At 48.4% G+C, this 26,778-nt stretch overlaps 1 protein-coding gene across 3 annotated transcripts in view; it reads left to right on the forward strand.

Annotated features, from left to right (window-relative positions):
* The window catches only part of BRD1 (bromodomain containing 1), an 86,525-nt gene extending 60,746 nt beyond the window's left edge, over positions 1 to 25,779 (forward strand). For all 3 annotated transcript variants that reach the window (XM_038756174.1, XM_038756173.1, XM_038756175.1), the window contains exons 9-13: positions 5,840 to 5,975; positions 8,267 to 8,394; positions 16,533 to 16,642; positions 20,283 to 20,437; positions 25,490 to 25,779. In XM_038756174.1, coding sequence (XP_038612102.1) covers positions 5,840 to 5,975; positions 8,267 to 8,394; positions 16,533 to 16,642; positions 20,283 to 20,437; positions 25,490 to 25,673 — 713 coding nt within the window. In that variant the 3' untranslated portion in view covers positions 25,674 to 25,779. The remainder of the gene's footprint in view (positions 1 to 5,839; positions 5,976 to 8,266; positions 8,395 to 16,532; positions 16,643 to 20,282; positions 20,438 to 25,489) is intronic.
* The last annotated feature ends 999 nt before the right edge of the window (positions 25,780 to 26,778 follow it).

A 26,778-nucleotide genomic window follows, 5' to 3' on the forward strand; every position in this document is an offset into this window, starting at 1 on the left:
GTAAGTTAAAGTCATGTACCCTGCGGTTATATGTGACATTGATCCGACTCTTCCTCCTCTCCCCCGCAACTTTATTTATTTTTTATTTTTTTGCCGATTCCCAAACCTCTAAAATCATGGCTTGTTTTTTTGTTTGTTGTCTTTTTAAAGGGCTGACTGGGAATGTTTCCATCAGCCCATCCCAATTTTCCTGCAATTTCACTTTATAAATCATGGAGATCAAGAATGTTCAACCTAGGTTTGACTGGACAACAAATTAATGAAATTGGAACCAAAAAAAAAAAAAAGAAAGAAAAAGAGAACAAAAGAGATGATTTTCTGACAAGATCCCGATCGGGCATGCAGCCTGAATTCCCCAGGTCAGAACCGAGCCAGTGATTCTTATATTTTTTATGGAATTAAAATAGTGGAATTAAAAAAAAAAGAAAAATTGGATAACAATTCGAGATAGACTCACCTCTCAGTACCAACAGGTATATTTAGTAGTCCGTATGATGAAGCTTAAAACGAATGCCCTGTCCTGCTGTTTGGAGGTAGGATTAAAGTGAGAGAATTGGTTGCAAAAGACAGGTCACTCTCCATTATTCACGCCTCAAGCTAAATTTGGAGCGCTGTGATGTGCAATTTGGTCTCTTTTCTTCCCTGTATTCAGTAGTCATAAGCCATTGGAAGCCAACCAGAGGGACACTTCTCTGTTCTCCAAGCTTGATTTCTTCCCCTTTTTCCTTCACCTTCCAGTCTTTTTGTTTTTTCCCCCCCTTTCTATGGCGGGTTTCATGGTCATGCTCATCTGCAGTCGAGGCAGACCTGAACTTGTGGTTGGGGGTTTGTCGGTTTGTTTTGATTGAGTTCAAGAACTCTTCCAATGACCAATTCCATCTCGCCCTCCAGCGCCTTGGATTTCTGTGCCTGACTTTGTTGCTTTCCATCTTGGTTCCTCTGTTCCAGCTTTGGTTTCGGTTACACACAGTCTGATTTAAATGCAGGAGTTGGTATGGAAATGAATCTCATTCATATCAAGGTCTCGGATCAATCTCAGTTTCAGTCTCCGTGCCTAAGCCTTTTGATTTTTTCACAACCCTGAACTGGTAAACTCAAACTTTAGCCCTCACCCACCTGAATCCCTTGAATCTCGAGAAGTGAGTTCTAGTAAAAGGATCGATTCCGTCTATTCACTGGATTGCCGACGTGGATGCAAAGATTGTTTCAGGGTTATTCCAGATGAGTAAATCCACTGAGCAACAGATGAAGGGAGAACAACCGAGGGAAGTTGGGTGTCGCTGTGTTTCCAAAATGAGGCAACTTATCGAGGTTAACCTATATGAGTATATACTTTTATATAAATATACAATAATTATATAATAAAAATGCAATAATAAATATATATTCATACAAATATATAACATTTATATAATATAATATATCTTTTTGAAAACTTTTTATACGTGTTTTCTTTTTATATAAACATATATTTATATAGATATACAATGATTATATAATAAAATATATAATATATTTATATAAATGTACAACATATATTTATATAGTATGTATATTTTCTTTAAAAACTTGTAACCCCATTAGCAGCATCCACAACCTGGATCATACAGAGCTCCCAGATTCTTCAGCAGTCACTTCATCTTTTCAGTGGATAAGCGGTATTGAAGGAACGCTGTTCCTTTTTATCCTGAATCAGTCGATCGATCATATTTATTGAGTGCTTATTTGGCACAGGGCACCATATCGAACACTTGGGAGAGTATGATAGACACAGTCAAGGGGGGAAATGAACGTTAAAATAAGTGACAGATATGCACTCAATCGGTATTTATTGAGCACTTACTGTGTGCAGAGCACTGTTCTAAGCGCGCGGCAGAGGACGGTATAATAGAGTAGGGTATGATCCCTGCTCTGAAGGAGAATAATAATAATAATAATGGCATTTACCAAGCGCTTACTATGTGCAAAGCACTATTCTAATCCCTGGGGAGGTTACAAGTGATCAGGTTGTCCCACGGGGGGCTCAGTTTTAATCCACATTTTACGGATGAGGTAACCGAGGCACAGGGAAGTTGTGACTTGCCCAAAGTCACACAGCTGACAATTGGCGGAGCTGGGATTTGAACCCATGGCCTCTGACTCCAAAGCCCGTGCTCAGTGGGAAGCTGCGAATGGGAGAGGGAATGAGGGAGAGGGAAAGGGAGAGGGAATGAGGGTTTAGTGGGGAAAGGCTGCTTGGAGGAGATGGGATTTTAATAAGGCTTTAAAAGTGGAGAGTAATTGTCGGTCTTGAAGGGGGAGGGAGTTTTCCATTCTCAGCACTGAGCAGATTCACAGGTGAGAGAGTTGTTCGGCTGTTAGCATTTGCCTAACATTTTACTGCTGTTCCTCGAAAACAGCCCAGCTCAGATGATAGAGGAATAAACTTCCATTGCTTGATTTATGCCCCTCATCTTGTGCAAATGGAAGAGACCGCCCTTGTCCTTACTGTGGGGGAAGTGGAATGGTTTAATATTTAATTGGCCAAGGGGGGCCAGACGCTAATCGAACATAACTGGGGTCGGGGGAAGGGGGAGCGAGTTTGGAAAGGAAAATCAGTGAAATTGTCCCGGAGAGAAAGAGACGCGTCCCGTTTTAGGGTGGAAACCCGGAGGTCGCCTTTTAATTGCCAAAGAAAAACGCAGGTTGTGATGCCCATGGTGTTTTCACACCGTGCCGAAAAAGTGTGAGGCTTAAGAATCGAGCACTGCTACCCCAGTGCCCTCCTGTCTTCATTCAATCGTATTTCAATCGTATTTATGAGCATCTAGGCGTTCTTCAGTCTCACTCTTAACAGCGACAATTAAAATTTCATGTGTTTTCAGCATTCACTGAACTCCTTTCTCGTAATTCAAGTTTTCCGAACAGCAAGCCCCCTTATACATTCGCTTGTATTCTTATCTACCGCAGTGTTCAGTATAGTACCTGGCTCACGGGAAGCACTGAACAAATAGCCCAGTTATTGTTATTCTGCCGTGCAAATTGAGTTCAGTCAGCCTTTCTCTCTTAATAGTCCATATTGGAAGAGTTTGTTGTGAGGGCTATGTCATCATTGTCCTGGGCTTCTTTTTTTGAGGTTCGTGGGGGAATGAGTGCTCTGTTTTGTTGGCCAGGGTCTTTTGGTTTGTTTCCATTTTTATTTAAAGCCCCCTTTCCAGGGCTGTTTACTTAGCTTTGACTTTCCAACAGCTGCGAAGAGAAGGAAATCAGTTCTTTTAAGACAGTGCTTTTGGGAGAACAGGGCCAGCCTCGGGGCTAATTGGGGTCATGTACTTGTAAATTCTGGAAAAGCTCATGGAATTGTATTTGGGCCTCGAAAGGAGGCACAGGGCTATTCTTATGCAGTTTCTCTGGTGGTAGTCTTAAAGGGCCTCAGGGCGTGACTGTTGCTGCTACTTGTCTCCATAAAGCTTCCCGGTTGGGAGGAATTGGTTTTCAAACTCTTAAAGCCAATTTTCATTTTTGTCAGTGGTTCTTTAAGCATTCCGTAGAGCCTGTTCTTCATCCTGCCCTCTGATCAACGTAAAACGACTTTTGAAGAGATGTCAGATTCGCGCTAAATAGCCTCCCTTTTTCTCTCACTACGCGTAGTTATTTATTTATTTTTAATGGCATTTATTAAGCTCTTACTATGTGGAAAGCACTGTTCTTTAGTTGTTTCCACACACAATTTCAGACCGTGAGGTGATTATGGCGGCATCTCCCTTCCATTCTCTTTTTCTGCCTAATATCTTTTTTTCTAGGGCATTTGGAAAATTGAATGGAAATGGCATTCTTGGCTTGTTTTGCCTTTAGCCTGGCCAGAGCAGGTACGGACACTTTCTGACTTTCCGAGTGAAAGCGGTACCGTTTGGATACCAGTTTTATGTTCCGTTGCAGTTGCAGCGAAGGTCGTGTTTGTGACTCCTAGATTCCTGCTACAGAAGCAGTGCGGCCTAGTGGATAGAGCAGCGGCCTGGGAGTCAGGAGGACCTGGGTTCTAATCCTGACTCCACCACTCGTCTCCTGTGGGACTTCGGGCAAGTCACTTCACTTCTCTGGGCCTCAGTTACCTCATCTGTAAGATGGAGATTAAGACTTTGAGCCCCGTGTGGGATAGGGATAATCCCGTGTGGGATTAGAGAAGCAGCGTGGCTCAGTGGAAAGAGCGTGGGGTTTGGAGTCAGGGGTCATGGGTTCGAATTCCGGCTCTGCCAATTGTCAGCTGTGTGACTTTGGGCAAGTCACTTAACTTTCCTGTGCCTCAGTTCCCTCATCTGTAAAATGGGGATTAAGACTGTGAGCCCCCCGTGGGACAACCTGATCTCCTTGTAACCTCCCCAGTGCTTAGAACAGTGCTTTGCACATAGTAAGTGCTTAATAACTGCCATTATTATTATTATTGGGATGGTGTACAACCTGATTAGATTGTATCTCCCCCAGTGCTTAGAACAGTGCTGGCACATAGTAAGCATTTAACAAATACCACTGTTATTTTTATTATTTTTATTGTTTTGAAGATGGGTATTTTTGAGGGGCAAGAAGCAGTTTCGTTCGCCTACTCTTCCCTCTCCACCCTAGGATGACAAACTGGATTAAAGTGTTTTATTTCTGCAATCTGCGTGTAGGCAGGGATGCCTTTCCCTTTCACCTTAGTTGCTAAATTAAACACTCCCAGGAAAAGGCCCAAAACAGCCAGATGAACTAAGACACGTTTTACGAATTCGCTAGTCTTCGATCTTTTTTATCCTACGGCGAGTTTGTTTGGGAAAGTCGAGAGCCACCCTCTGGACACCGTAATATCATCATCATCAGTCGTGTTTATTGAGCGCTTACTGTGTACAGAGCACTGTACTAAGCACTTGGGAAGTACAAATTGGCAACAATTTGTAATAGCACAGCATTATGATTCCTAATTTAGCCCTTGTGAGGATCGGATTATTACTTAGAAAGCGAGGCCCGCTTGAAAGTCGGCATGTCATTCCCGTGGGTCAGCAACCGTTTTGGGGCTCAAAACCACTGGTCAGTTGGCTTGGTTGCCTTCTGTCAAACACGGTGACCCATTCCCATCAGGGCCCAGAAAAGAAGCTCCGCTTCTGATTCTGAGTCCGTTTTTCTCTCTGTCAGCTGGAACAAGTCAAGTGGGGGTCCCCCTGGTCTCCCCCTGCCCCCAGCTCACTCTGTCTTTCCGTGGCCCACCGACGGCACTTTTTCGTTTTGGGATCTTCTGATCCTTGCTCCACCACTTATCTGCTGGGTAATTGTGGGCAAATCACTTCACTCCTCAGGGCCTCAGTTGCCTCCTCTGTAAAATAGGGATATAAGACCGCAAGCCCCATGATGGGTGGGGTTTTTTTGTTTGTTTCCCCCAATAAAATGATCTTTCCATAGATACTTTTGACGGAAATCCAGAGTTGGTTGACGTCGTCGTTATTCATGCAAATGGCTTGAACATTAAGCGATGTTCTTGTTTGATTCAACTGCGTAGCTCTTTGAACGAGGGAATGGAACCAGTCGGTTTCTTTGCGACTTTTTGCTCTAAACTCCCGTGCTCTGAGCGGCTTCAAGTGGACCGCATTCCCTCGTTGCCGAGTATACACCTTGCGGTTTCCGGGTTTTACGCACGAGTTCTTTGGGGAAACAAGCCAGAGAGCCTTGACTAGAAAGAACCACCAAGCAAGGTCTGCAACTGACGGTTTTTCTTTTACCGGTCCTTTTAGACCCATCCGGTGACCTGGGGAGAAAACCCCTAAACGGAGGAGTTATGCACGGGTAAGCTTGCGGTGTCAATCATGCCTCTGTGTTCTCTGTTTGCACCCAGGTCTATCGAATGGGTTTGGAGGGGGCGGGAGAGACCAAGAATTAGATGAGGCCCCCGGAAGAAAAGTTGAACCCCGTCGCCGCTGTGCATCCGAATCGAGTATATCCTCAAGCAATAGCCTGCTCTGCAACTCCAGGTAAGCTGCTCCCGCTGTGGACTGGTTTCGCCCACATCCCGCCTCCGGCCTGGAACACCCTCCATCCTCCTGCCAGACAGATAATTGCTTTCCCCGACTTCCAAAAGATATCACAGGCCCATCTCTCCAAGAAGCCTTCCCTGACTAAGCCCTTCTCTCCACCTTTCCCACTCCCTTCCGGACTCACTCTTACTTGCTCCTGCATTCATCCTCCCTCCTATGCACACAGCACATCCGTATTCATTCATTCATTCATTCAGTCATTCAGTCATATTTATTGAGCGCTTACTGTGTGCAGAGCACTGGACTAAGCGCTTGGGAAGTACAAGTTGGCAACGTATAGAGACGGTCCCTACCCAGCAACGGGCTCACAGTCTAGAAGGGGGAGGCAGTCAATGAAACAAAACATATAGACAGGTGTCAAAATCGTCAGAACAAATAGAATTATAGCTCTATGCACATCGTTAACAAAACAGAATAGTAAATATGTACAAGAAAAGTAGAGTATATTATACTCCATATATACCTGTAATTTATTTATATATTTATTTATATTTATATATTTATTTATATTATATTATATTATATTTATATTATATAATATAATATATTATATATTAATATATATTATATATTATATTATATATTATATTATATATATAATATAATATATTATATATTATATCATATTTACATATTATATTATATTTATATATTTATTTATATTAATGTCTCCCTTTCTAGACTGTGAGCTCTTTGTGGACAAGGAATGTGTCTATTTGTTCTTATATTGTACTACTCAAGCACTTCGAACAGTGCTTTGCACATAGTAAGCACTTCATAAATGCCATCATTATTATTATTAGTACAGCGCTTTGCACACAGTAAGCACTCAATAAATACAATTGAACAAATGACTGGAAGCAGCCTTGGGGCGGGGGTCGTCGCTGCCCACGAGCTCCATCAGAATCAATCAATCAATCAATCAATCGTATTTATTGAGCGCTTACTGTGTGCAGAGCACTGTACTAAGCGCTTGGGAAGTACAAGTTGGCAACATATAGAGACAGTCCCTACCCAACAGTGGGCTCACAGTCTAAAATCTTCCGAGTGCTCGGCCCATGTGCCCCGCACAGGTAGACGGGAAGTTTCTTGTGGGCCGGGATCGTGTCTGTCTTCTCTGTTGCTTTGGGCTTCCCCAAGCGCTTAGCTGGGCAGTCAGTCAGTCGTATTTATTGAGCGCCTACTGTGTGCAGAGCGCTGTAGTAAGCGCTTGGGAGAGTACACTTAAAACAACTGTTAATAGCTTGCTTGGGGGAAGCAGCGTGGCATAGTCGATAATGGGTCTGGAGTCAAAAGGTCATGGGTTCTAACCCCGGCTCTGCCACTTGCCTGCTGGGTGACCCTGGGCAAGTCACTTGACTTCTCTGGGCCTCAGTTACCTCATCTGTAAAATGGGGAGTGAGACTGTGAGCCCCACATGGGACAGTGTCCAACTTGATTTGAATGTATCCACCCCAGCGCTTAGTACAGTGCCTGGGACATAGTAAGTGCTATTATTACTATTAACAAATACCATTATTATTATATAATAGACACATTTCGTACCCACAACAAGCCCTGCACACAGTAGACTGGAAATTCCTCGTGGGCTAGGATCGTGTCCGCCTTGCCTCTTGTCTTGGGTTTCCCCAGGCGCTTAGCTAGGCAGTCAGTCATATTTCTTGAGCACTTACTGTGTGCAGAGCATTCTGCTAAGCGCTTGGGAGAGTACAATGTAACAACAAACAGACGCATTCCTGCTCACAATAAGTCCCACACCCCCTCCTCCCCTCTGGAGATGGGGAGAGAGGGCAGAAACACGATCCCGGATGGGAGCTGCCCTCCCTCCCCCTCTCCTGCTTCTTGACACGGAATTGACGGCATTCCGAGGGGAAGAGCCCGGCCGGCAGCTAGACATTTTCACCGTCTTCGGAGCGTTGGCTTCGAGGAAAAAATGTTTTCTCGATTGATCTGAAACGAATCTGAAATTTTTTTTTCTTAACACTCACTCCCACCGACCTAGTAAAGCGATTCTTTTGTAAGTTGGCAAATGGGGAGCTTTGATGAATGTGATCTTAGTATTTTCTCTTCTCCCCGCCACTTGGTTTGGACCCAGATTCCAAACGCTTGAGATGGCATTCCAAACCACCGTCGTGAGGCGGCGAGAGCACTTGTTGGGTTGAGCTAAATGGAGAGGGGAAACGTGAGGAGCCTCTCAGCTTACGGTCTGCCCACTCCCCCTTTCACAGCTTTAACCTGCCAAAGTGCGGCAAGGGCAAGCCCGCCCTAATACGGAGACACACGTTGGAAGATCGAAGCGAGTTGATATCGTGCATCGAGAACGGAAACTACGCAAAAGCGGCGAGGATCGCAGCAGGTAACTAACCGGTCCTGGGATCTTCTGGGTAGGGGGGGTGTGCAGAGGGGGTTAGGGGGCAGGAGGGTGTGTTTTATGGGGGTCGCACTGTCTAGTCCACCGGGGAAGGCGTGAAGCCCTCCCTTCCCCTGCATCCTCCTAGTCCCCAGCGGATAGAGTTGGGACCCAGTCGTCCTCACTTATCAGCCCAAGGCCGACGGCCTGACCCGGATTCCTGTTTCCGGCACCGTGGTCAGTGACTCGATCGGAAGTCTTCCGAGGTCCACTCTGGCTGTCATTTCTGCTGCCCTCCCGGAAGCCCATGCGGCGTTTGCCCGTGGCCCGGTGGCAAACCCACTGGTGTGGGCCTCAGCAGGCAGGGCCGGTAGCCCCCTGGCTGGATCGGCCGCAAGTGGCTCAGCATCTCTGGGCTACTGCTTCCCGCTCTGTGAACCTGGGGATTGCTGCCCCTCTCTGTTCCACAGCTGGGAACGGGAGGGACAAAGCCAGGGAGAGGATGGGGCGGAGCTCGGCAGAATCAACCATTCAGTTGGTGGTGTTTATAGAGTGGTACTCTGTACAGAGCACTGTATTAAGCGCTTGGGAGAGGACGTTGCAATAGAGAAGGAATCTGCCTTGGGAACCAAAGCTGGTATTTTTGTTGAATTTTGGCCCCTTCCTCCCACCCCCTATGTTATGTGATAAATGGGGAGTGAAGTCAAATAGGTTCTTGGCCTTGGGAGTTGCCAAGATGTTGGAGGAAGTGATGATGGATTAGAAGCCAGAGACTAGTAGTCTGGCATGGCCTCGATTGATGATAATGATAATAATAATAATAATTGTGGTATTTGGTCAGCGCTTACTCTGTGATAATAATAATAATAATTGTGGTATTTGTTCAGCGCTTACTCTGTGAAAAGCGCCGTTCTAAGCACTGGGGTAGAAACAAGGTAATTAGGTTGGACCCAGCCCCTGTCCCATCCCCAGTCTTCAGCCCCAGTTTCCAGATGAGGTAACCGAGGCCCAGAGCAGTGAAGTGACCTGCCCAAGGTCACACAGCTGACATGTCATCATCATCAATCGAATTTATTGAGCGCTTACTATGTGCAGAGCACTGTACTAAGCTCTTGGGAAGTACAAATTGGCAACACATAGAGACAGTCCCTACCCAACAGTGGGCTCACAGTCTAAAAGGGGGAGACAGAGAACAAAACCAAACATACCAACAAAATAAAATAAATAGGATAGATATGTACAAGTAAAATAAGTAAATAAATAAATAGAGTAATAAATATGTACAACCATATATACATATATACAGGTGCTGTGGGGAAGGGAAGGAGGTAAGATGGGGGGATGGAGAGGGGGACGAGGGGGAGAGGCAAGTGACAAGCGCCGTTCTAAGCACTGGGGTAGAAACAAGGTAATCAGGTTGGACCCAGCCCCTGTCCCATCCCCAGTTTCCAGATGAGGTAACCAAGGCCCAGAGCAGTGAAGTGACCTGCCCGAGGTCACACAGCCGACATGTGGCAGTTCTGGGATTAGAACTCAGGTCCTCTAACTCCGAGGCCCGGGCTTTCTCCACTAAGCCACGCTACGTCTGTTCGGGAGCCACCATGACTGGGCGTGGTGGGGACCGAGAGGCAGAAATGGTATGGGGGAGGGACGAGGAGGGGAAAGCGGAAGGAAGATGGTTGGCAGGGTGTGGTGATGGGAGGACTTGCAGAGCTGAAAGATGAGCAGCAACTGGGAAATCTCAGAGAAGCAGTGTGGCTCAGTGGAAAGAGCCCGGGCTTTGGAGGCAGGGGTCATGGGTTCGAATCCCGGCTCTTCCAACTGTCAGCTGTGTGACTTTGGGCAAGTCACTTAACTTCTCTGGGCCTCAGTTCCCTCATCTGTAAAATGGGGATTAGGACTGTGAGCCCCCCGTGGGACAACCTGATCTCCTTGTAATCTCCCCAGCGCTTAGTACAGTGCTTTGCACATAATAAGTGCTTAATAAATGCCATTATTATTACGAGTCTGGCAAGGCCCTTCTTATTATATTGTACTCTCCCCATTGCTTAGTACAGTGCCCCGTGTGCAGTTTATTAATAAGATTATGAAGAACTTTTGAGTTTTGCCAGGTGAGTAGAAGGCATCAGAGAGTAGTTGAGCAGCATCAGAATGGCTCACTGTCCTCATTTTTATCCCTAGCCCTATTTATTTTTTCCACCCTTCCGTTCTCGAGCAAGGCGATTTGCCGGAGGGGAGACATACACACTCGTGCACACGCACACCCACTCACACATTCATTCATTCAGTCATACATATTGAGCGCTTACTGTGTGCAGAGCACTGAACTAAGCGCTTGAGCACTGTGCTTAGCGCTTGGCACGCAGTCCAGGGGTGGGAGAAAAGCAGTGGTGGGTGGTCCTGGGGCTCTGGGCAAGGTGGCCTGGTGTCCTCCGGGGATGTGGGTAGGAAGTCTTCGAACTTCCCCCTCCATGCCTTCTCTGTTGTAGCATCTTGTCTCTGGGCTTTGGGGGGTGGGGCACTCCAGATCTCTAGACTGGAAGCTCCTCTAGGGCAGGGAAGGTGCTTAGCAAGTGTTAGATCGGACTCTCCCAAGCGCCTACTACAGTGCTCTGCACAGAAATCGCTCAATAAATGCCATTAATTGACCTTTTTTCTAATGGTATTTAGGTGCTTACCATGTGGCAAGCACTGGGGTAGATACAGAGAAGCAGCGTGGCTCGGTGGAAAGAGCCCGGGCTTTGGAGTCAGAGATCATGGGTTCAAATCCTGGCTCTGCCACTTCAATCAATCAATCGTATTTATTGAGCGCTTACTGTGTGCAGAGCACTGTACTAAGCGCTTGGGAAGTACAAGTTGGCAACAAGTTGCCACTTAGCTGTGTGACTTTGGGCAAGTCACTTCACTTCTCTGTGCCTCAGTTCCCTCATCTGTAAAATGGGAATGAAGACTGTGAGCCCCCCCGGGACCACCTGACCACCTTGTAACTTACCCAGCGCTTAGAACAGTGCTTTGCCCATAGTAAGTGCTTAATAAATGCCATTATTATTATTGTTGTTATTATTATTATTATTATACAGGCTCATCTGGTCCCTGTCCCACATGGGGCTCACAGTCTTCATCCCCGTTTTGCAGATGAGGGAACTGAGGCCCAGAGCGATTTGACCCCGGCTATATTCGTATTACTCCAGTTCAGACCTCCTGATGGAAATTGGGCCCGATGGGTGGATCTCACTCTCCCCAAACCACTCCCGTCCCTCCCCTTTTTTTTTATTGATGATATTTAAGTGTCTACTTTGTACCAGGCACTACACTAAGTACTGGGGTAAATACAAAATCATGGTGTTGGACGCAGTCCGTGTCCCACAAGAGGCTCACAGTCTTAATCCCCATTTTACAGATGAGGGAACTGAGGCCCAGAGAAGTGACAGACAAGTGGCGGAGCCAGGATTAGAATCCAGGTCCTCTGAATCCCAGGCCCGGGCTCTTTCCACTAGGCCATGCTGCTTTTTACCATCCAGTCGATCAATGGTATTCGTTTATTTCTTCTTATTATTATTACTATTAATTGAATGTGTTAAGCGCTTACTATATGCTAGGCACTGTACTATTTACTGAGCGTTTACTGCAAACAGAGCACTGTACTAAGCCCCGGGAGGGTCCAGTACAACAGAGTCAGTAGACCCGTTCCCTGCCCACAGTGAGCTTACAGGCTAGAGGTGGAGACAGGCGTTAATAATATTAATAGAAAGAAATAATTTCCGGGATATCAGTAATGGACAGAATTTCCGTTGGCGAATTCCGGAGTCGGGTTCTAATCCTGATTCCGCCGCTTATCAGGTTTGTGACTCTGGGCAAGTCACTTAACTTCTCTGTGCCTCAGTTACCTCATGTGTAAAATGGGGATTAATACTGTGAGCCCCTCGTGGGACAACCTGATTGCCTTGTATCTACCCCAGCGCTTAGAACAGTGCTTGGCATGTAGTAAGCGCTAAACAAATACCGTTATTATTATTATTATTATTATTATTATTATTATTAATAAAACCTCCCCAAGTCCATTTAGCGGCTACCAAATCTGGCATTTCCGGCCTCGTTGAGGACCACCCAGTATCTGTCGCAGGGTCCATCCCCTCCGTCGTCACCCCTTAACCCCTAGCTGTCTTCCAACTAAGCAGTGTGGCTTAGCATCATCATCATCATCAATCGTATTTATTGAGCGCTTACTATGTGCAGAGCACTGTACTAAGCGCTTGGGAAGTACAAATTGGCAACATATAGAGACAATCCCTACCCAAGTGGGCTCACAGTCTAAAAGGGGGAGACAGAGAACAAAACCAAACATACTAACAAAATAAAATAAATAGAATAGATATGTACAAATAAAATAAATAAATAAATAGAGTAAAAAAATATGTACAAACATATATACATATATACAGGTGCTGTGGGGAAGGGAAGGAGGTAAGATGGGGGGATGGAGAGGAAGGAAGGGGCTCAGTCTGGGAAGGCCTCCTGGAGGAGGTTGGTCACGGGCTTGGGTTTCAGAAGGGCCTGGAATCCCGGCTCCACCACATGCCTCCTGTGTGACCTTGGGCAAGTTACTTCGCTTCTCTGTGCCTCAGTTACTTCATCAGTTAAAAAATGGGGATTAAGAATGTGAGCCTCATTTGGGACAGGGACTGGGTCCAATCTGGCTTCCTTGTATCTACCCCAGCGTTTAGGACAGTGCTCGCCACACAGTAAGCGCTTAACAAGTACCGTAATTATTATTATTGTTTGCGGTTCTTGATGCTGTTTTGCCTTTGCTTCTGCTCAAAAAGGCCACCCGAGGGTTTGACATTCGGGGTGGGGCTTCAGAGCCAGATGTTTCCGGCTGGGAGCGTCAGGAACCCAAGCCCCCCGCCGGCCTGGGCCCAGCCGGACAACAGGGTGGCAGGGAAGCATCGTCGGTGATTACTGGGCACCGTATTGTACTATTGTAGTGTGTGCCCCCAAGCGCTCAATCAATCAATCAATCAATCAATCAATCGTATTTATTGAGCGCTTACTCTGTGCAGAGCACTGTACTAAGCGCTTGGGAAGTACAAGTTGGCAGCATATAGAGACAGTCCCTACCCAACAGTGGGCACACAGTCTAAAAGGGGGAGACGGAGAACAAAACCAAACAGGCTAACAAAATAAAATAAATAGAATAGATATGTACAAGTAAAATAAATAAATAAATACATAGAGTAATAAATATGTACAAACATATATACATATATACAGGTGCTGTGGGGAAGGGAAGGAGGTAAGATGGAAGAGGGAAGGAGGTAAGTCTTTTAGACTGTGAGCCCACTGTTGGGTAGGGACTGTCTCTGTATGTTGCCAATTTGTACTTCCCAAGCGCTTAGTACAGTGCTCTGCACACAGTAAGCGCTCAATAAATACGATTGATGATGATGATGATGAAGATGGGGGGGATGGAGAGGGGGACGAGGGGGAGAGGAAGGAAGGGGCTCTGTCTGGGAAGGCCTCCTGGAGGAGGTGAGCTCTCAGTAGGGCCTTGAAGGGAGGAAGAGAGCTAGCTCAGTACATTGCCCTGCACAGCGGCGCCCGATAAGTCCCATTGACTGCTTGAGTATAGGCTCCCTTCCCTGGCAGGTGCTGGGCAGCCATGAGGACAGAGGGTTTCTGCCCCCATCCCTCCTTGGGTCCTTCCTCAGAGCGGGCCAGCTGCTGTTTGAATTCCCCCACTTTATCATCATCATCATCATCAATCGTATTTATTGAGCGCTTACTGTGTGCAGAGCACTGTACTAAGCGCTTGGGAAGTACAAGTGGGCAACATATAGAGACAGTCCCTACCCAACAGTGGGCTCACAGTCTAAAAGGGGGAGACGGAGAACAAAACCAAACATACTAACAAAATAAAATAAATAGAACAGATAGGTACAAGTAAAATAAATAAATACATAGAGTAATAAATATGTACAAACATATATACATATGTTCTGTGGGGAAGGGAAGGAGGTAAGATGGGGGGGATGGAGAGGGGGACGAGGGGGAGAGGAAGGAAGGGGCTCAGTGTGGGAAGGCCTCCTGGAGGAGGTGAGCTCTCGGTAGGGCCTTGAAGGGAGGAAGAGAGCTAGCTCAGTACATTGCCCTGCACAGAGGCTCCCGATAAGTACCATTGACTGCTTGAGTAGAGGCTCCCTTCCCTGGCAGGTGCCGGGCAGCCATGAGGACGGAGGGTTTCTACCCCCATCCCTCCTTGGGTCCTTCCTCAGAGCGGGCCAGCTGCTGTTTGAATTCCCCCTCTTTATCCTTCCCTGGGCCCTCAGACTCTGTGCCTTGGGATGCAAGAGAGGAAAGCCAAGGCAGAGGGAGGAAGGGGGTGGGGTGAGCGCCCGAGGCAGGGGTGGAGGTTCTGACAAGAGGAAGCAGGAAACGAGGCTCTTACCGGGGGCCCCTTTTCTCTCATTTGCCCCGGATGGAGAGTTCCGGAGAGGTCTGCGGCATCCACAACGGCCACGGTTCCCGAAGAGGGGAGACACAAAAGCTCACCAGTAACGGGCTGGACTGTCTCAGTTTCAAGCTTTTACAGCTAGACAGTGGCGCTCTCGCAGCTTTTTGAGCTGGTTTAATAATGCGGACTTTGCACTGACCTTTTCGGCCCCATCGAATTCTGCAAAACAGACCAACTTGGGGAGGAGGAGGAGGGGTGTGTGTGTGTGTGTGTGTGTGTGTGTGTGTGTGCGCGCGCATGCACATATCATCATCATCATCATCATCATCAATCGTATTTATTGAGCGCTTACTATGTGCAGAGCACTGTACTAAGCGCTTGGGAAGTACAAATCTGAGCACTCAGTTATTTGTTTTCACAACCCTGCTTATACGTGTTGAGCAGTGCGGCCTAGTGGAAGGAGCTGGGCCCAGGGAGTCGAACGGGTCCTAATGGCAGCTCTGCCATTTGTCTGCTTTTGAACCATGGGCAAGTCACTTCTGTGCCTCAGTTCCCTCATCTGTAAAACGGGTTTTAAGATGGTGGGCCTCATTGCGGGACTCTGTCCAACCTGATCATCTTGGACCGTCTGTAGCGCTTATACAGTAACTGGCACATAGTAAAGCGCTTAACATGTACCATTAAAAAAAAAGTCTTTGTCTCCCCACTGTAAGTGTAAGCACCCTGTGGGCAGGAAATAGGCTTTGCGCTTCTGATACACTTTCCTAAGCACTTAAGGCAGTGCATTGCACACAGTAAAAGGGCATTTGAGCACTCACAGGATGCAATACACTGTCCTACACGTTTAGGAAAATATACAACAAGAAAGACACTCCCTGCCCAAAGGGAGCTTCCACTCTAACGGGAGACAGAGCTAAAACTAGGGACGAATTAAAAGAATTGACTGGGCACTTGGAAAAAGAAGGCGTATGGCTAAGTGATTATAAAAGAAGAGGGCACGAGGGCTTAAGATGGCTGAGGGGGGAGATGCGACTTGGGAAGTAATCGGGGGAGACCTCCTTGGTCGTTACCCAACTGTGACTCAGTGGACCCCGCCAGCTCCCGGCCCTGGCTGGTCCCGATTGGAGAATGGTGACCCTGGCCCAGTAAGAAATGGGAGTCTCCTGCCCCTCCAGCCCGGACATCCCAGAAAAGCAGCATGGCCTAGTGGAAAGAGCCCAGCCCTGGCAGCTGGAGGTTGTGGGTTCTAATCCTGGCTCCGCCACATGTCTTTTGTACGACCTTGGGCAAGTCACTTTGCTTCTCTGGGCCTCAGTTCCCTCATCTGTAAAGTGGGGATCAAGATTGTGAGCCTCATGAGGGGGACATAGACTGTGTCCAACCTAAATTACCTTGTGTGTACCCCAGCGCTTAGAACCAGTGGTTGGCACATAATAAGCACTTAAATACCACAATTATTATTATTATTATTACCATTACTATTATCCCAGCCAAACCGGGCAGGCCTCTCCAGACAGCACTTGTTGCCGGACACCATGGCCTCTAGAGAGCCCCCCGTCCCTGTCCTGGGTTGGGGGGGCTCCAGGCGGCACCGAGGGCCCTGGGTGCCGCGGGCAACGAATGAGGCGGTCGTCTGTATTGAGTGATTACCGCGTCCGCTGAACTGGGCTCCTGCCTCTGCTTGTTTCCTCAGAAGTCGGGCAGAACAGCATGTGGATCTCGACGGATGCTGCCGCTTCAGTGCTCGAGCCTCTCAAAGTGGTGTGGGCCAAGTGCAGCGGCTACCCCTCCTACCCCGCTCTGGTGAGTGACTCCATCCAGCCCCCGTCCGCTCGCTGACTGACGTTGGGTGAGGAGGCGGCAGAGCCCATTCCCCCTGTCTCGGTGAGGGCAAATCCAAGCCGGACGCTTGCCGGGATGCCGTCTCTCCGGGTCCTTTGAGCAGCCTCCGTCTGTCCCACCGTCTGTCCTTCCCTGTCTCCCCCGGCCGCCAGGCCCCCCGCCTTCTTGGTTGCCGGAGTTAGCCCCGGGCCAGGTCTCGGAGGGATGCAACGGTATCATGACCCGGTCCAAGCTCCCCCCAAGGGCTGCGCACCCACCTCGCGGGGACGGGCTCCAGCATCCAGAGGTGGATGCCGGAATCAGAAAGGCCAAGCCATGAAAAGTGGATCGTACGTGGCAAATTGACCTTCCCTTTCGGAAGGAATGTGCGGATTTTAATTTGGGTCCACTCAAAATGGAGGCTTCCCTCTTGGGAGCAATACGTTTATTGAGTTCCTCGTATGGGGCAAAGAGACTAGCTCCCTTCTGCTTGGGAAGAATCCATTTATGAGTTACGTGGCGAGGCGCCCTAGCTCCCAGCTCCACAAGTGTTCAGCAAGACATTCATTCATTCATTCATTCAATCGTGTTTATTGAGTGCTTACTGTGTGCAGAGCACTGCACTAAATGCTTGGGAAGTACAAATCGGCAATATATAGAGATGGTCCCTACCCAACTGTGATGGCTCACAGACCTAACTGTCCCCAGATCCCTGACTCGGTGCAAACAGAGCGGGCATCCCCGGCTCTGGGCAGGGTGACCCACAACTGGCTGCCGCCAGTCTTGATCCGCTGCCCGGGATGTCGGAGGCGGCAGGTGTTTGAGACCTGTCATTACGGGCTGTTGGGGCTTTGGGATTCACATGGTCCTGTCTCTGCCCCACTGCTTCTTCTCCGTGGTTGGCACAGTGGAGACAGAGCAGGCGAGGGACACCTTCTTCCGCATCCCTTTGGTGATCACTGTGTGACTTTGGGCAAGTCACTTAACTTCTCTGTGCCTCATCTTTAAAATGGGATTAAGACTGTGAGCCCCACATGGGACAACCTGATTACCTTGTATCTGCCCCATCGCTTAGAACAGTACTTGGCACATAGCGCTTAGCAAATACCACCATCGTCATCATCACCATTATCATCCCTGGCCTGGAGTGTCCGGCGTCTTCTGCCGTGGGAGCGGCGGCCCTCCCAAGCTTCCGAGTTTTGTGTAGCTCGCTCGGACAGTCCAAAGAGAACGTTTTGACGTCGAAGTGGCGGGTGGCCCGGTTCACCCGGCCACAAGGACGGCCTCGTCAGACGGGCAGACGGACGGCAGAGCTCAAGGTGCGAGCCCCCTCGTGTCCCGTGTCTCTTCCTCGGCCTCTCCGGAAAGTCAGGTGATCGCCGGTTAGAGGCGGCGGGCCTGGCAGGCAAAGGGCCCGGACTCTCATCCCGGCTCGGCTGCTGCGTGACCTTGGGCTAGTCACTCCCCTGGGCCTCACTTTCCTCATCTGCAAAACGGGGACTCAGTCACGCGTTCTCTCTCCTGCTTAGACTGTGAGCCCTGGGTGGAATGTGAACTGGGTCCGGCCTGATTATCCGGCTTCTACCTCCAACTTTGGTTCAGTGCTGGGCACATAGCACTGTACGGATACCATGGTCATATTTGATTTTTTTATTAGGGCCGGCTCCACTGCCCGGTTGTAGCACGGCATCCGGGACTCGGAAAACAGGAAATCTCCACTTGCCAAAACTCACGGAGCCACTTGGTCGAATTTAAATACAGGCAGTTGTAGGGGACATTTAAAGATTCTTATTTTTCCCACTCCTACAAACCGTGGAATTGAAGTCCATTCCAAATCCAGATAACCCAGTAGAGCAATCCAGCAGTTGTTTTCTTTCTTTAATCAATCGATCAATGATATTTATCGAGTGCTTATTCTGTACTGAGTGCTTGGGAGATTACAATGCAGCAGAATTAGCGGACACGTTTTATGGTCTTTAAGTGCTTACTATGTGCCAGGCACTGTACTAAAGCGCCTAGAGAATCAGGTTGAACACAGTCCCTGTCCCACATGGGGCTCACGGTCTAAATCCCCATTTCCCAGTTGAGATGACTGAGGCACAGAAAAATGAAGTAACTTGCCCAAGGTCACTCAGCAGGCAGGGGTAGAGCCGGGATTAGAACTCAGGTCCTCTGCCTCCTAGGCCTGGGTTCTTTCTGCTAGGCCTTGTGAGAGGTGGCAGGTATCTTGTCTCAGAGTTCAAATAATAATTATAATAATTATGGTATTTGTTAAGTGCTTACTATGTGCCAGGCACTGTATTGAGCGCTGGGGTGGAGACAAGCAAATCAAATTCAGTGCTTAGAACAGTGCTTTGCGCATAGTAAGTGCTTAATAAATGCTATCATTATTATTAAATGTGGGTACTCTGCCCTGCGTGTCCCCGGTGACCAAACTGTACTAGAACAGTAGAAGTCCCGTTGGTGGGTCAGGCACTTCCGTCCGTCTTGGAATTCTGCCTGGAATTCTGTCTAGCGTCAGAGGGCTTGGAAGTCGATCCAGACCACTGACGCCGGGGCTAGGGAAGGGCCAACCCCCAACCCTCCTCTCTGAAACCTCAGCTTCGATTTCACCTAAGTAAGACCTCCTCGCAGCTATTGCAACTTTCCTCCTCCACAGCTTTGGCTAGAAATGAATTCTATTGTTCGTCTTCTGTAGCACCACTTCCCCTCTCCCCCCGCCCCCGGGCCAGGTCTTTCTTCTGAAGAAAGAAGGGGCTTGAGTGGAGCTTTCTTAGTTAGCTACACCAAGGACCAGGTTGCGAATTCTCGTTCCCGGGGGATCGGTCATCGAAAAATCCGGTTGGTTTAAGGGGATTTGTAGAATCGATCCTTTCGTGATGGGTGTTTATCAAGCGCTTACTTGGTGCAGAGCACGGTACTAAGCGTTTGGGAGAGTACAGTGTAACAGACACATTCCCTGCCTGCGACGAGCCTTCGACGTAGAAGGGGAGACGGACATTAAGAGAGAGAAATAAGTGACGGGTTCATTCATTCAATCGTATTTATTGAGCACTTACTGTGTGCAGAGCACTGTACTAAGCGCTTGGGAAGTACAATTTGGCAACATATAGAGACGGTCCCTACCCAACAGCGGGCTTACAGTCTAGAAGGGGGAGATAGACAACAAAACATATTAACAAAATAAAATAAATAGAATAAATATGTACAAGTAAAATAAATAGAGTAATAAATATTTACAAACATATATACGTATATACAGGTGCTGTGGGGAGGGGAAGGAGGTAAGGCGAGGAGGATGCGGACCAGAGTGCTGTGGGGTGAATCGAGGGAGCAGATCGAAATGCACAAGGGATGCAGGAAGGGGAGAGAGTCGGGATGAAGTGGGGCTTAATCCGGGAAGACCCCTCAGGGTGAGCACGATTCTCTGCTCCCTTCCTTAAATATCCCGTCCCAAGTGGCGAATCAGTCAGTCGATCCGTCCGTGGTGTCTCTCGAGCGCTTACCGCCTGAAGGGCACCATTCCCGAGCTCGGGAGAGAACAGCCGAACGGAGTCGGTAGACCCGTTCCCCGCCCAGAAGGCGCTTCCAGTCTAGAACCTCTGCTTCTTTTCCCTTCCAGATCATTGACCCCAAAATGCCTCGAATCGCCGGTCACCACAACGGGGTCACGATACCAGTCCCTCCCCTGGATGTCTTAAAAATCGGAGAACAAATGCAGACCAAATCTGATGAGAAGCTTTTTTTAGTTTTGTTTTTTGACAACAAAAGGAGTTGGTACGTATTCTGTATTTACGCCCTGTCTCCCTTTCCCTCGAGTAGGCAGAGAGCAGATTTTCCGGGGTCCGTTGTGAGTGGACGGCCGGCTTGGCGAGAACGGCAGGGCTTCTCCAAGTAAAGCGGGTGGCCATGGGTGAAGTCGATCCGGTAAAGATGCAGCTAGGAAGCAGGTGTATTCACGCTCCCTTCTACAGTGGTGTTTGTTAAGCGCTTACTCTATGCCAGGCACTATACTAAGCGCTGTTTGTTCCAGCAGCATCAGGAAAGGAATATCTCATTGGAAAGGAATGGGAGTTCGGGGTTTAATATAGTAATAATGATGGTATTTGTTAAGTGCTTACTATGTGCCAAGCACTGTTCTAAGCCTGAGGTAGAAGCAAGGTAATCAGGTTGTCCCACGTGGGGCTCACAGTCTTAATCCCCATTTTACAGATGAGGGAACTGAGGCACAGAGAAGTTAAAGTGGCTTGCCCGAGGTCATAGAGCAGATGAGTTTAAGGGAGGGGCTTTCGGTGCCTCCCGCCCCCAAGTCTGTCAGTCGGTGCGATTTAACGAGCACTTACTGAGTGCAGAGCATTGTGCTGAGCACATAGGAGAGGGACCAATCCCATAGGACCTGTGTACCTAATAATAATAATGATGGCATTTATTAAGTGCTTACTATGTGCTAAGCACTGTTCTTAACACTGGGGAGGTTACGAGGTGATCAGGTTGTCCCATGGGGAGCTCACAGTCTTAATCCCCCTTTTACAGATGAGGTAACTGAGGCCCAGAGAAGTGAAGTGACTTGCCCAAGGTCACACAGCTGACAATTGGCGGAGCTGGGATCTGAACCCATGACCTCTGACTCCAAAGCCCGGGCTCTTTCCACTGAGCCACGCTGCTTCTCTAAGTGTACGTGTCTACTGACTCTGTTATAGTGTACTTTCTTGAGTAGTACTGTTCTGCCCACTGTAAGCTCTCACTAAATAATAATTACGGTACTTGTTAAGTGCTTATTATGTGCCAGGCACTATACTAAGTGCTGGGGTGGATACAGTCCCCATTTTACAGATGAGGGAACTGAGACACAGAGAAGATAAGTGACTTGCCCAAAGTCACACAGCTGACAATTGGCAGAGCTGGGATTTGAACCCATGACCTCTGACTCCAATAGCCCGGGCTCTTTTCCACTGAGCCACGCTGCATTTGACAGGGAGGAAACAGGAACAGAGAAGTAAAGCGACTGGCCCAGGATCACACAGCAGGCACCCGGTGCAGCTGGGATTAGGACCCAGATGTGGCTCTGAGGCTACGGAGGCACTGCAGAGCCGCCACCGGCGAGGTGGGCTCCTCTCTGGCCCGGGTGGGGGGCTGTGGGGTGCGGGAGGAGGAGAGGAGAGGGCAGCTTGGGCTGGAGGATCGAAGCGGAGCACCCCGCCAGCCCAAATCTGCCTCTCCGGCTGCCTCGGACACCCCCGACCTCAGCACTGGCCATGAGGGGCTGACGGTCATGGCTAACTGGGAGCACGAAGGACTGCACGTGCTGTGTTAGGGGGGTTGAGGGGCAGGGGGTGGGGGGTGGCAAGATATCTTTGTGTGGGGGTCTATGTGTTGGTCTTTGACTGTATGGGAGTCTTTGACTATGTGGGTGTCTGTATGGGTGTGACTGTGTGTGTGTGTGTGTGTGTGAGACCATGTGTATGTCTGTGTGACTCTCTGTGTGTTAGTGCCCGTCCCATGGTGCCAAGAGCAATCCTGAGCCAATTTTCCTAGGGTGTCTCCCTGCATTATCCCAGAGATTCGGAGCAGAGTGGGGTGTGGACTTCCTTTTTATTAACAATAGTTGTGGGATTTAAGTACGCACTATGTGTTCAGTGCTGTACAGAGCACTGGGGTAGATACAAGATAATCAGGTCAGGCACAGTACGGAGGCCCAGAGAAGTGAAATGACTCGGCCAAGGTCACTCAGCAGACAGGTGGCGAGGTTGGGATTAGATCCCAGGTTCTCCGACTCCCAAGCCTGTTTTCTTTCCACTAAGCCGCTCTGCTTTTTATCGGACAATGTCCAGACTTGAACGGTGGGTGCCTAGAGGTGAAAGCCCTCTTCAGAGATTCTGAAAGATGGTACCTATTTGTCATGTAATCTGAGAGAGGAAGGGAGAGAGAGGAGGAGAAAGAGAGAGAGCAAGAGCTTGGAGGGGCCTCGAGAGCGGCCTAGTTTAGCTGACAGGACCCAGGCTTCCCTAGCAGTCCAGCCCGACGCTTGAACGTGTTCACCCAACTCAGTCTGCATCTATTCCGTGGGGCATTCAGTTTATAGTTCTGCATAATTCCGATTCTTTGCCATGGCGTATTTGTTCTTCTCCCTGGCTGATTCGTATTCTCCGTCTCAACTGTCAGCTCCTGCATTCATTCATTCAGTCGTATTTATTGAGCGTTTACTATGACTGGAGCACTGTACTAAGCGCTTGGAAAGTTTCGGCCCTTGAGGGCAGGGAACGTGTCTTCCAGCTCTGTTGCATCGTCCTCCCCCGAGCGCTCAGTTCAACACTCTGCACATTGTCAGCTTCCAGGAAATAGCATCGATCAATTGATCCCCACGGCACCCTGGAATTGTAAATATTCTGTCCCTCCGTCTCCCTCAATTAGAGGGTAAACTCCTCAAGGATGGGGGAGACAAGGATCCTTGACACCTCTATTTTCCTCAGGACCTAGTAGGGGGGTGTCACGTCAGCTATAGTGGTATTGGCAGAGGCTGAGGCCCCAATAATCACTCACTGATAATCACTGTTGTGTCTGGTAAGATCTCATGACGTGCCGAGGATAATACTCCATGCTGGGGTAGATGCGGTATTATCATGTTGAACACAGTCTCTGTCCCAGCTGGGGCTCACAGTCCATGGAAGGGGGGAGACAGAACAGGTATCAAATGCCCATTTAATAATAATAATAATAATGATGGCATTTATGAAGTGCTTACTATGTGCAAAGCACTGTTCTAAGCACTGGGGAGGGTACAAGGTGATCAGGTTGTCCCACGGGGGGCTCACAGTCTTAATCCCCATTTTACAGATAGAGGGAACTGAGACACAGAGAAGATAAGTGACTTGCCCAAAGTCACACAGCTGACAATTGGCAGAGCTGGGATTTGAACTCATGACCACTGACTCCAAAGCCTGTGCTCTTTTCCACTGAGCCACGCTGCATTTGACACGGAGGAAACAGAGGAACAGAGAAGTAAAGCGACTGGCCCAGGATCACACAGCAGGCACCTGGGGCAGCTGGGATTAGAACCCAGATCTGGCTCTGAGGGCCGGGCTCTTTCCTCTGGGCCATGTTGCTTTTGGTTAATAGCGATGATAGTAATAATAATGGTGGTATTAAGCGCTTACGGTGCCAAGCACTGTACTAAGTGCGGGGGTGGATACAGGAGACATGGGCTTTAGGTTCTCAGTAGAAGGGAGAACAAGGATTGAATCCATTTTGCAGATGAGAGAACTGAGGAACGGTGAAGTGAAGACCTTGGGTTCTTAGCACGGCTCTGCCCCGTATCTGCTGTGTGACCTTGGGCAAGTTCCTTCACTTCTCTGGGCCTCAGTTACCTCATAATAAAAATAATAGTGATGGCATTTATTAAGTGCTTACTATGTGCAAAGCACAGTTCTAAGTGCTGGGGAGGTAACAACGTGATCAGGTTGTCCCACGAGGGGCTCACAGACTTAATCCCCATTTTACAGATGAGTTAACTGAGGCCCAGAGAAGTGAAGTGACTTGCCCAAAGTCACACAGCTGACAACTGGTGGAGCCGGGATTTGAACCCATAACCTCTGACTCCAAAGCCCGTGCTCTTTCCACTGAGCTATGCTGCTTCCCATCTGTACAATGGGAATTAATACTATGAACCCCATGTGGGATGGGGGGGTGTCCAACCTGATGAGCTTGTATCTACCCCAGCACTTAGTAAAGTGCCTGGCACATAGTAAGCGCTTAACAAATACCATTTTTTAAAAAAAGTGAAGTTACTGGCCCAGGGTCACGCACCGGTCAAGGGGGAGAGTGGGCTCTGAGAACTCAGGTGTTCTCACTCCCAGGCCCGGGGTTTTTCCATGGGGTCTCATTGCCTCCTGGGGTGCGGTTTCCCATAAAGACTCAGTCTTCCTTTAGCCTGGTCAACCTGATGGAAGCAGATCTCCGACTGCCGGTCAGCACATATTAGGGGGATGGATCCCGGGCTGCAGTTGGAGCCCTGTAGATTTAAAAATACTAATCATCGTAATAATAACAACAGCAACAATGGTGTACATATAAGAGTAAACTTGTTATGGGCAGGGAACGTCTCTACTATTTCTGCTGTTTCGTATTCTCCCAAGTGCTTACTATAATGCTCTGCATGTGGTAAGCACTGACTAAATACCCGCTGATTGATTGGATTACAGGCAAACCGTCCTTCTCCTCCCTCTGTTATTTTTCTTTTTAATGGTATTTGTTAGCACTTACAGTGTACGAGACACTGTGCTAAGCCCTGGGGTACATACAAGATAAGCAGGTGAGATACAGTCTCCATCCCACATAGGGCTCACAGTCTTAATCAATCAATCAATCGTATTTATTGAGCGCTTACTGTGTGCAGAGCACTGTACGAAGCGCTTGGGAAGTACAAGTTGGCAACATATAGAGACAGTCCCTACCCAACAGTGGGCTCACAGTCTAAAAGGGGAGACAGAGAACAAAACCAAACATACTAATAAAATACATAGAATAGATATGTACAAGTAAAATAGAGTAATAAATATGTACAAACATATACATATATACAGGTGCTGTGGGGAAGAGAAGGAGGTAAGATGGGGGGATGGAGAGGGGGATGAGGGGGAGCTGCTTAGGGTTAGGGTTATTTTACAGATGAAGGAACCAAGGCCCAGAGAAGTGAAGGGACCAAGGTCACCCAGCAGACAAATGGCAGAGCCAGGATTAGAACCTAGGTCCTTCTGATAGAAGCCCGGCTTCTATCCACTTTGTCGGTGACAAGTTTGGCTTAGTGGCTTAGTCTCCTTTTTTCTTTCGAAGGCAATGGCTTCCAAAGTCCAAAATGGTCCCCCTGGGGGTCGATGAGACGATCGACAAGTTAAAAATGATGGAGGGGCGGAACTCCAGCATCCGGAAAGCCGTGAGGGTGGCTTTCGATCGGGCTATGAACCACCTGAACAGAGTCCACGGGGAGCCCGTCAGCGACTTCAGCGACGTCGACTGAGACCGCTGGCCGGCTGGCCGGCCGGCCGGACGGATGGACGGACGGACCCGGGGAGGGCGGCGCTCCGCATCCTCCCCCTCACCACCGCTGGGCAAGAACGGACGGACACGGACGGACGGGAGATGTGCTCGGGGCAGCTGCCGGGGGCTCGGTGGGCAGGCCCGGCCCGGCCCCCCGGCCGCACCGGGGCCCGAGCCGGTTCCCCCCGTTCCACTGAGGCGCTCGACGCGTCCTGTTCATAGTGTGCATAAACTGTACATAGCTGTATATTGTCCAGAACTTAACTTATTCTGATTTTTAGCAGTCAGCCCTTTCCGTTCATGCGTTGGTTCTTCCTTTCCATTCTTCTGGATTCCATTTCCCCGTCCCCCGGACCCCCGCGTGAGAAGGGCATTTTTTTTTTTTCCTCTCTTCTTTCCATACGAAACCAAGCGAGAGTTCCTGAGCCCCCAACTTCCCAGCCCGGGCCGGCGGTCTGGACGGCGGAAAGCCAAAAACCAGGAAAATGTCGGCAGAGGCGTATCCCCTCTGCCGAAATGCCGTATTCTCCAACATGGTGCTGCTTGTATTCTTTTTTCACGATCTGTAGGGTTTTTTTGCTTTTGTTTTTTTCCTGTTCGGAAGACTTTTTGAATGTTGAATTATTTCTGTAAATCACACTCTTTGCACAAAGTACCACGTATTTAAATGAGGGAATGTAAATTTACAATGACGTGTATTTTAAGGAAGGAAATGACGTATTTTGAGGGGTGCTTTGTGGAAAGAGGTGACGGGTCAGTTTATGCTATGTGCACCACTCGCGAATCACCAAAAACACTTATTGCTGCCCTAAATGATTCTTCTAGAGATTCTCTTTTCCTTCTGGTTTGTCCTCCGTCATCCCCTAACGTGGCTTCGAGCCTCTGAGTTTGTTCTTTTTCTTCAAAAATCGCCTCCCTTCTCTCTCCCATAGATTTTATTTTTTTTTAATAGATGTGTCTCCCTGTTTATTTATTGTAGAAAGTGTATTAATTTGCTTTATAATGAAAAATAAATTTGAAAAAGTATATTGATATGCATTTTTATACAGGCACATGAGAATTCAACTTGCTTTGGGAGAAAAATG

This window comes from Tachyglossus aculeatus, chromosome 14 (genome assembly GCF_015852505.1).
Source record: "Tachyglossus aculeatus isolate mTacAcu1 chromosome 14, mTacAcu1.pri, whole genome shotgun sequence".
NCBI classification, from domain to species: Eukaryota; Metazoa; Chordata; class Mammalia; order Monotremata; family Tachyglossidae; genus Tachyglossus; species Tachyglossus aculeatus.